The sequence below is a fragment of the Oncorhynchus mykiss genome, chromosome 21 (genome assembly GCF_013265735.2).
Source record: "Oncorhynchus mykiss isolate Arlee chromosome 21, USDA_OmykA_1.1, whole genome shotgun sequence".
Classification (NCBI taxonomy): Eukaryota; Metazoa; Chordata; class Actinopteri; order Salmoniformes; family Salmonidae; genus Oncorhynchus; species Oncorhynchus mykiss.
Genome location: NC_048585.1, coordinates 62878614 through 62889222, shown reverse-complemented (window position 1 = coordinate 62889222; position 10609 = coordinate 62878614). Strand labels below are relative to the sequence as shown.

At 53.0% G+C, this 10609-nt stretch overlaps 1 protein-coding gene across 1 annotated transcript in view; it reads right to left on the bottom strand.

The window, feature by feature from the left end:
- LOC110500953 (protein FAM160A1-like) overlaps nucleotides 1-8425 on the bottom strand; it is a 22739-nt gene extending 14314 nt beyond the window's left edge. Inside the window, exons 1-5 of the mRNA XM_036956531.1 lie at nucleotides 8321-8425; nucleotides 3181-3273; nucleotides 2778-2900; nucleotides 463-664; nucleotides 193-383 (exon numbers count right to left, since the gene is read on the bottom strand). Coding sequence (XP_036812426.1) covers nucleotides 193-383; nucleotides 463-664; nucleotides 2778-2900; nucleotides 3181-3273; nucleotides 8321-8425 — 714 coding nt within the window. The remainder of the gene's footprint in view (nucleotides 1-192; nucleotides 384-462; nucleotides 665-2777; nucleotides 2901-3180; nucleotides 3274-8320) is intronic.
- Nucleotides 8426-10609: the final 2184 nt, after the last annotated feature.

Genomic DNA, 10609 nt, shown 5'->3' with positions numbered 1-10609 from the left:
AAGAGAGGGGGAGGAGGGGTCGAGGGGGAGGAGAGGGGGGAGGTGGGGGGGGGGGAGGAGAGAGGGGGAGGAGGGGTCGAGGAGAGGGGGGGGGGGAGAGGGGGAGTGGGGGTGGAAGGGGAGGAGAGAGGGGGAGTGGAGGGGCAATAAAGATGAGTGACTACAAGACGGTGACTACGGTAACCGGCTCACAGGACAGAAGTACGTGTTGTCTGTGATGTGTGTAGCGACTCTGGGGTTGTAGGTCGACAGCTGCATGATGAGCAGCAGAGCGTCCCGGGCCTGCTGTCCTACGCTGCCTTCCTGATGCGTGAAGGGGATCAGCAGGGAGAAGAGCAGGAAGTTGGCTGCCCCCTGGTCCTCACTGGTGTGGAAGAATAACTCTGAAGAGGAGGAGGAAGAAGAAATCAGAAAACGACTTAATTGTCCATTTATCTTGCAGAACACAGAACCAGAACCCACCTAACACTGAGGGGTCCTTAGCCAGCGCACCACACAGCTGGTTAAGCAGGAGCACCAACTCTGCTTCCACTGACCCTCCTCCTCTTCCTCCACTCCCAGCTCCAGCACAGGAAGATAACAGCATCATTAAGGGTCGTAGAACAGGTTTGTGGTGCAAGAGAGGCTGTCTGGCCTGAGACAGTAACATCTGGTACATCCTCAGCTGTTGCAGAGAGGGGAGAGAAGGGGAGTGTGGTGTTGGGGGGGGCGGGGCATAGAGAGGAGAGATGGAGGGGTCAGAGAGAGAGAGAGATGGAGGGGTCAGAGAGAGAGAGATGGAGGGGTCAGAGAGAGAGATGGAGGGGTCAGAGAGAGAGAGAGATGGAGGGCATAGAGAGAGAGATGGAGGGGGGCATAGAGAGAGAGATGGAGGAGTCAGAGAGCGAGAGATGGAGGGGTCAGAGAGAGAGAGATGGAGGGGGGCATAGAGAGAGAGATGGAGGGGGCCAGAGAGAGAGAGAGATGGAGGGGGGCAGAGAGAGAGAGATGGAGGGGGGCAGAGAGAGAGAGATGGAGGGGGGCAGAGAGAGAGAGATGGAGGGGGCCAGAGAGAGAGAGATGGAGGGGGGCAGAGAGAGAGATGAAGGGGGGCAGAGAGAGAGAGATGGAGGGGGGCAGAGAGAGAGAGAGATGGAGGGGTCAGAGAGAGAGAGATGGAGGGGGACAGAGAGAGAGAGATGGAGGGGGCCAGAGAGAGAGAGATGGAGGGGGGCAGAGAGAGAGATGAAGGGGGGCAGAGAGAGAGAGATGGAGGGGGGCAGAGAGAGAGAGAGATGGAGGGGTCAGAGAGAGAGATGGAGGGGGGCAGAGAGAGAGAGATGGAGGGGGCCAGAGAGAGAGAGAGAGATGGAGGGGGGCAGAGAGAGAGAAATGGAGGGGGGCAGAGACAGAGATGGAGGAGGGCAGACAGAGAGATGGAGGAGGGCAGAGAGAGATGGAGGAGGGCGGAGAGAGAGAGATGGAGGAGGGCAGAGAGAGAGAGATGGAGGGGGCCAGAGAGAGAGAGATGGAGGGGGCCAGAGAGCGAGAGATGGAGGGGGGCAGAGACAGAGAGATGGAGGAGGGCAGAGACAGAGAGATGGAGGAGGGCAGAGACAGAGAGAGATGGAGGAGGGCAGAGAGAGAGAGATGGAGGGGGCCAGAGAGCGAGAGATGGAGGGGGGCAGAGACAGAGAGATGGAGGAGGGCAGAGACAGAGAGATGGAGGAGGGCAGAGAGAGAGAGATGGAGGAGGGCAGAGAGAGAGAGATGGAGGGGGGCAGAGACAGAGATGGAGGGAGGGAGGCAGAGAGAGAGAGATGGAGGGGGGCAGAGAGAGAGAGATGGAGGGGGGCAGAGACAGAGATGGAGGAGGGCAGAGAGAGAGATGGAGGGGGGCAGAGAGAGAGAGATGGAGGGGGGCAGAGAGAGAGAGATGGAGGGGGCCAGAGAGAGAGAGAGAGATGGAGGGGGGCAGAGAGAGAGAAATGGAGGGGGGCAGAGACAGAGATGGAGGAGGGCAGACAGAGAGATGGAGGAGGGCAGAGAGAGATGGAGGAGGGCGGAGAGAGAGAGATGGAGGAGGGCAGAGAGAGAGAGATGGAGGGGGCCAGAGAGAGAGAGATGGAGGGGGCCAGAGAGCGAGAGATGGAGGGGGGCAGAGACAGAGAGATGGAGGAGGGCAGAGACAGAGAGATGGAGGAGGGCAGAGACAGAGAGAGATGGAGGAGGGCAGAGAGAGAGAGATGGAGGGGGCCAGAGAGCGAGAGATGGAGGGGGGCAGAGACAGAGAGATGGAGGAGGGCAGAGACAGAGAGATGGAGGAGGGCAGAGAGAGAGAGATGGAGGAGGGCAGAGAGAGAGAGATGGAGGGGGGCAGAGACAGAGATGGAGGGAGGGAGGCAGAGAGAGAGAGATGGAGGGGGGCAGAGAGAGAGAGATGGAGGGGGGCAGAGACAGAGATGGAGGAGGGCAGAGAGAGAGAGATGGAGGGGGGCAGAGAGAGAGAGATGGAGGGAGGCAGAGAGAGAGAGATGGAGGGGGGCAGAGAGAGAGAGATGGAGGGAGGCAGAGAGAGAGAGATGGAGGGGGCAGAGACAGAGATGGAGGGGGGCAGAGAGAGATTGGGGATAAGCATTATCAATTACTCACCCTGTCACTAAAACAGTCAATAATAACCCTTCCTTCCAGGGTTCCTAGCCTCTTCATTGTTTTGGGGGGTTTTAAGCTGGGCATCTATAAGGTACTTGAATGATTGATTGATTGATTGATAAATAACAGGTCAAAAAAAAAATCACTTGTTCCAGTTTCATATCATCAGTGAAGTGTCGTCTCAGACTCCAGAGGAACAGTCTCTCCATCACGCCTTCTACAACCACAAACTCTAGGATGGCTCCCATCGCTCCGCCCTGGCCCGGCTCCTAAGGACGTCAAAAACACTTCTGTCATTCAATTAACTCTGCTTTATGTTGTTCACTTTGTATTTTAACTGAAATGCTTTATTGTCTATTTATCCGTGTACATCTGTATCTACAGTATGACTACCATGCTGGTAGCATGGAGGGGGAGCACAGAAATATCTCACATAGAATGGATCTACTGCTTATCAGATGTGGCTTTCAATGAGAATGACAGATCTATAAAAAGTGAACTTTCCTCCTCCATCAACAGGAACAGCATGTGTTCTACGTAGTTCTGTACCGCGCTGGCCTCGTCACCGGGGACAGGACCGAGGCGAAGGTAGACACCGGACCGGCTATGGACAGGATCATGTTTCTCCAAGATCTTCACCACCTGAGGGGGGAGAGAGGGGGAGGGAGGAGAGAGGAGGAGTGGGGGAGGAAGGAGAGAGGAAAGGGAGGAGAGAGGAAGGAGAGGGAGTGGGGGAGGAAGGAGAGAGGAAAGGGAGGAGAGAGAGAAAGTAGAAGGGAGAGAGAGAGAGGGGTAGGGGAGGGGAAGGGAGAGAGGGGGGAGGGGAAGGGAGAGAGAGTGGTAGGGGAAGGGGAGAGAGAGAGAGAGGGGGGTAGGGGAGGGGAAGGGAGAGAGAGAGGCGGGTAGGGGAGGGGAAGGGAGAGAGAGAGGGGTAGGGGAAGGGAGAGAGAGGTGGAGGGGATTGGAGATAGAGAGAGGGAAAGGGGGGGAGGGGAAGGGAGAAAGGGGTAGGGGAGGGGAAGGGAGAGAGAGAGAGGGGTAGGGGAGGGGAAGGGAGAGAGAGAGGGGGTAGGGGAGGGGACGGGAGAGAGAGAGGGGGGTAGGGGAGGGGAAGGGAGAGAGAGAGGGGGGTAGGGGAGGGGAAGGGAGAGAGAGAGAGGGGTAGGGGAGGGGAAGGGAGAGAGAGAGGGGGTAGGAGAGGGGACGGGAGAGAGAGAGAGAGGTAGGGGAGGGGAAGGGAGAGAGAGAGAGAGGGAGGGGGGTAGGGGAGGGGAAGGGAAGGGAGGGGGAGGGGAGGAGAAGGGGGAGAGAGAGAGAGAGAGAGAGAGAGAGAGAGAGAGAGGGGTAGGGGGAGGGGGAGGAGAAGGGAGAGAGAGAGAGAGGGGTAGGGGAGGGGAAGGGAGAGAGAGAGAGAGGGGGAGGGGAGGGGAAGGGAGAGAGAGAGAGAGAGAGAGAGAGAGAGAGGGGTAGGGGGAGGGGGAGGAGAAGGGAGAGAGAGAGAGAGGGGTAGGGGAGGGGAAGGGAGAGAGAGAGAGGGGTAGGGGGAGGAGAAGGGGGAGAGAGAGAGAGAGAGAGAGGGGTAGGGGGAGGGGGAGGAGAAGGGAGAGAGAGAGAGAGAGGTAGGGGAGGGGAAGGGAGAGAGAGAGAGAGGGGGAGGGGAGGGGAAGGGAGTGAGAGAGAGGGGTAGGGGGAGGAGAAGGGAGAGAGAGAGAGAGAGAGAGAGAGGGGTAGGGGGAGGAGGAGGAGAAGGGAGAGAGAGAGAGAGGGGTAGGGGAGGGGAAGGGAGAGAGAGAGGGGGTAGGGGAGGGGACGGGAGAGAGAGAGAGAGGTAGGGGAGGGGAAGGGAGAGAGAGAGAGAGGGAGGGGGGTAGGGGAGGGGAAGGGAGAGAGAGGGGGAGGGGAGGGGAAGGGAGAGAGAGAGAGGGGTAGGGGGAGGAGAAGGGGGAGAGAGAGAGAGAGAGAGAGGGGTAGGGGGAGGGGGAGGAGAAGGGAGAGAGAGAGAGAGGGGTAGGGGAGGGGAAGGGAGAGAGAGAGAGAGGGGGAGGGGAGGGGAAGGGAGAGAGAGAGAGGGGTAGGGGGAGGAGAAGGGAGAGAGAGAGAGAGAGAGAGAGAGAGAGAGGGGTAGGGGGAGGGGGAGGAGAAGGGAGAGAGAGAGAGAGAGGTAGGGGAGGGGAAGGGAGAGAGAGAGAGAGAGGGGTAGGGGAGGGGAAGGGAGAGAGAGAGAGAGAGGGGTAGGGGAGGGGAAGGGAGAGAGAGAGAGAGAGGGGTAGGGGAGGGGAAGGGAGAGAGAGAGGTACTGAACGGGTTGTTCTGGATTTATTCTTACGGTGTTTATTAGGTTGAATACACATGACTGGTGATTTCCCCCACAATTCAATTCAAATGTGTTTTCTAAACATATAGATTTCTGCTGCTGGTCAGTTTGTGAGACACACGGACAGACAGGCTGCCTCTGCCTGGGGAGGGAAACAGGCATGCTGCCTCTGCCTGGGGAGGGAAACAGGCAGGCTGCCTCTGCCTGGGGAGGGAAACAGGCAGGCTGCCTCTGCCTGGGGAGGGAAACAGGCAGGCTGCCTCTGCCTGGGGAGGGAAACAGGCATGCTGCCTCTGCCTGGGGAGGGAAACAGGCAGGCTGCCTCTGCCTGGGGAGGGAAACAGGCATGCTGCCTCTGCCTGGGGAGGGAAACAGGCATGCTGTCTCTGCCTGGGGAGGGAAACAGGCAGGCTGCCTTTTCCTGGGGGGGGAAACAGGCAGGCTGCCTCTGCCTGGGGAGGGAAACAGGCAGGCTGCCTCTGCCTGGGGAGGGAAACAGGCAGGCTGCCTCTGCCTGGGGAGGGAAACAGGCAGGCTGCCTCTGCCTGGGGAGGGAAACAGGCGTGCTGCCTCTGCCTGGGGAGGGAAACAGGCATGCTGCCTCTGCCTGGGGAGGGAAACAGGCATGCTGCCTCTGCCTGGGGAGGGAAACAGGCAGGCCGCCTCTGCCTGGGGAGGGAAATAGGCATGCTGCCTCTGCCTGAGGAGGGAAATAGGTCTGCCTGAACCTACTGCCTGGGGTTCAGAGAAACAGGCCTGCCTGAACCTACTGCCTGGGGAGAGAAACATGCCTGCCTGAACCTACTGCCTGAGGTTCAGAGAAACATGCCTGCCTGAACCTACTGCCTGGGGTTCAGAGAAACATGCCTGCCTGAACCTACTGCCTGGGGTTCAGAGAAACATGCCTGCCTGAACCTACTGCCTGGGGTTCAGAGAAACATGCCTGCCTGAACCTACTGCCTGGGGTTCAGAGAAACATGCCTGCCTGAACCTACTGCCTGGGGTTCAGAGAAACATGCCTGCCTGAACCTACTGCCTGGGATTCAGAGACAGGCCTCCCTGAACCTACTGCCTGGGATTCAGAGACAGGCCTGCCTGAACCTACTGCCTGGGGTTCAGAAACAGGCCTCCCTGAACCTACTGCCCGGGTTTCAGAGAAACAGCCCTCCTCTAATTCCACTAATGTACAACACTAACAAAGATATCTTTAAACGCTCCAAAATGAGCCCAATATAACCGTTACCAACTATCAGTCATTTTGAGAAATACCGCTCACACACAAGATGCACATCTCCTTACTTCACAATAGAAACTTCCTTCATTTGAATAATATCCTCTTCTATATAATTCTTATTGGTTATGAATTGACCATGTGACTTCTTCTTAGTTTGTTACAAGTTATCTTCCAGAGTTACGGGAATGTTAAGAAGAAGAGAGAGGAGCTACCACTCTTTTATCTTTACAAGCTTTGTGCAACTTGTTCTCTCTTCTCAAACCACATCCTCTGAGGACCGGGGCCAAGCCACATCCTCTGGTATCAGGGCCAAACCACATCCTCTGGTATCAGGGCCAAACCACATCCTCTGGTATCAGGGCCAAACCACATCCTCTGGTATCAGGGCCAAACCACATCCTCTGGTATCAGGGCCAAACCACATCCTCTGAGGACCGGGGCCAAACCACATCCTCTGGTATCAGGGCAAACCACGTCCTCTGGTATCAGGGCCAAACCACATCCTCTGAGGACCGGGGCCAAACCACATCCTCTGGTATCAGGGCAAACCACGTCCTCTGGTATCAGGGCCAAACCACATCCTCTGGTATCAGGGCCAAACCACGTCCTCTGGTATCAGGGCCAAACCACATCCTCTGTGGACCGGGGCCAAACCACATCCTCTGTGGACCGGTGCCAAACCACATCCTCTGGTATCAGGGCAAACCACGTCCTCTGGTATCAGGGCCAAACCACATCCTCTGAGGACCGGTGCCAAACCACATCCTCTGTGGACCGGGGCCAAACCACATCCTCTGAGGACCGAGGCCAAACCACGTCCTCTGGTATCAGGGCCAAACCACATCCTCTGAGGACCGAGGCCAAACCACGTCCTCTGGTATCAGGGCCAAACCACATCCTCTGAGGACCGAGGCCAAACCACGTCCTCTGGTATCAGGGCCAAACCACATCCTCTGAGGACCGAGGCCAAACCACGTCCTCTGGTATCAGGGCCAAACCACATCCTCTGAGGACCGGGGCCAAACCAAAAGCATAATTTGTGTCGGGGAGGATCCAATCATAAAATGAGGAATTGAGTAGTACTATGTAATGTAAAGCCACAGAAAGCCAGGAGCCATGTTGGGACAACATTTTCAAAACCATCCAATTTATCATGGTATATTATTGAGCGGGTCCTCCCGCTAGTCAAGAGCCTGGAAGGGTGCACTTCCTGCTTTTACTTCCTGGCAAGGGTACACTTCCTGCTTGTACTTCCTGGCAAGGGTACACTTCCTGCTTTTACTTTCTGGCAAGGGTGCACTTCCTGCTTTTACTTCCTGGCAAGGGTGCACTTCCTGCTTTAACTTCCTGGCAAGGGTACACTTCCTGCTTTTACTTCCTGGCAAGGGTACACTTCCTGCTTTTACTTCCTGGCAAGGGTACACTTCCTGCTTTAACTTCCTGGCAAGGGTACACTTCCTGCTTTTACTTTCTGGCAAGGGTGCACTTCCTGCTTTTACTTCCTGGCAAGGGTGCACTTCCTGCTTTTACTTCCTGGCAAGGGTACACTCAAAATGACTGCCAGTCCACCCATTATGACGTCATTGACTTGAATGGAGAGGCTCTTTCTATTCATTCTATTTCTCTGAGACAGGCAGGTAGACAGACAGACAGGTAGGAAGACAGGCAGATAGGTAGACAGGCAGGTAGACAGGCAGGTAGACAGGTATACAGACAGGTAGGTAGACAGACAGGTAGGTAGACAGACAGGTAGGAAGACAGGCAGATAGGTAGACAGGCAGGTAGGTAGCTAGACAGGCAGGTAGGTAGACAGACAGACAGGTAGGTAGGCAGGTAGACAGGCAGGCAGGCAGACAGGCATGTACAGTACAGACAGACAAGCGTGTACAGGCAGGTAGACAGATAACCAGACAGGTAGACAGGCAGGTAGATAGGCTGGTAGGTAGACAGATAGACAGGCAGATAGACAGACAGACAGACAGGCAGACAGACAGACAGACAGGCAGGCATGTACAGTACAGACAGACAAGTGTGTACAAGCAGGTAGACAGATAACCAGACAGGTATGTACAGGTAGACAGACAGACAGACAGACGGGTAGACAGGTAGGTAGACAGTAAGACAGACAGGTGTGTATCTACCTGTGCCCAGTGGTTTCTGAAGACGATCATGCAGGTTTCTGGGTCCACCCCTTTCAGGGACAGTGACTTCTTCCTGTTTCCGTTGGCAACCACAGAGGCCATCATCTTGACTGCTGGACAGGTTGGGCTAAACCATGTCTCGGTGTGGAGTAGGGTGGCAGGGTGGAAGTGGAGAGTGCAGGGGAGGTACTCCTCACTCTCCCCCCAGAATCAGCAACATCTCTGGTGCAGGTTGGCACATGGGGGGCCTGAGCACAGGAGAGAGAATCAGCCGAAAAAAACAAACATTTATAACGCTGATATTGGGATAAATAAGTAAGAACATTTCTGTTTGTAATGATTTGTCTGCTGAGAGAGATGCCCTAACATAAACGCTTGGTTTGCTTTCGCTGTAAAGCTTTTTTGAAATCTGATACGCCAGGTGGATTAACAACAAGCTAAGCTGTGCTTTGCTCTTTGCACTTGTGATTTCATGAAAATTAAATATTTTTAGTAATTTAATTTGAATTAATTAATTGCTCTGCAATTCAGCGGATGTTGACGAAAATCATCTCGCTAAAGGGATCGGTACGCCAAGAGGTTTAAGACATGAAGGTCAGTCAATACGGAACTTTGAAAGTTTCTTCAAATGCAGTTGCAAAAACCATCAAACGCTATGATGAAACTGGCTCTCATGAGGACCGCCACAGGAAAGGAAGACCCAGAGTTACCTCTGCTGCAGAGGATAAGTTCATTAGAGTTACCAGCCTCAGAAATGGCAGCCAAATAAATGCTTCACAGAGTTCAAGTAACAGACACATCTCAACATCAACTGTTCAGAGGAGACTGTGTGAATCAGACCTTCATGGTCTAATTGCTGCAAACAAACCACTACTAAAGGACACCAATATGAAGAGACTTGCTTGGGCCAAGAAACACGAGTAATGGACATTAGACCAGTGGAAATCTGTCCTTTGGTCTGATGAGTCCAAATTTGAGATTTTTAGTTCTAACCACCGTGTCTTTGTGAGACGCAGAGTAGGTGAACGGATGATCTCTGCTTGTGTTGTTCCCATCGTGAAGCATGGAGGAGGAGGTGTGATGGTGTGGGGGTGCTTTGCTGGTGACACTGTCTGGGATTTATTTAGAATTCAAGGCACACTTAACCTCTTAACCAGCATGGCTACCACAGCATTCTGCAGCGATACGCCATCCCATCTGGTTTGCGCTTAGTGGGATTATCATTTGTTTTTCAACAGGACAATGACCCAACACACCTCAGGCTGGGAAACAGGCATGCTATTTGGCTGTTAAGGGCTATTTGACCAAGAAGGAGAGTGATGGAGTGCTGTATCAGATGACCTGGTCTCCACAATCACCCAACCTCAACCCAATTGAGATGGTTTGGGATGAGTTGGACCGCAGAGTGAAGGACAAGCAGCCAACAAGTGCTCAGCATATGTGGGAACTCCTTCAAGATTGTTGGAAAAGCATACCAGGTGAAGCCGTTTGAGAGAATGCTGAGAGTGTGCAAATCTGTCATCAAGGCAAAGAGTGGCTACTTTGAAGAATCTCAAATATAAAATATATTTTGATTTGTTTAACACTTTTTTGGTTACTACATGATTCCATGTGTGTTACTTAATAGTGTTGATGTCTTCACTATTATTCTACAATGTAGAAAGTAGTAAAAAATAAAGAAAAACCATTGAATGAGTAGACTTTTGACTGATACTGTATATTGTCTGAGCTTGTAGACTTGAAATCCTATTTATTGTCTGAGCTTGTAGACTTTAAATCCGCTATATTGTTTGAGCTTCTAGACTTTAAATCCTATAAATTGTCTGAGCTTGGAGCTGTACAAAAAATAAACATTTGAAGAAAAATGTATTTAGTCACCCACTGTAGGCCTGATATAACAAACAGATACCGTGTGAAAGCCTTGGACAGAGACAGTGTGTTGGTGTAGAGAGAGCATTGTTTACAGGCCAACACATGCTCGGAAATAAGGTGAACATTATCATAACATTATCATACCATTATCATACCATTATCACCACCGTAACATTATCGTAACATTACTATTATCTTACCATTATTATTATCATAGCAGTATCACTATCGTAACATTATCATGACATTACTATTATCTTACCATTATCGTTATTGTGACATTATCATACCATTATCATACCATTGCTATTATCTTACCATTATCGTTATTGTGACATTATCATACCATTATCATAACATTATCACTATCGGAACATTATCATAACATTATCACTATCGTAACATTATCATAACATT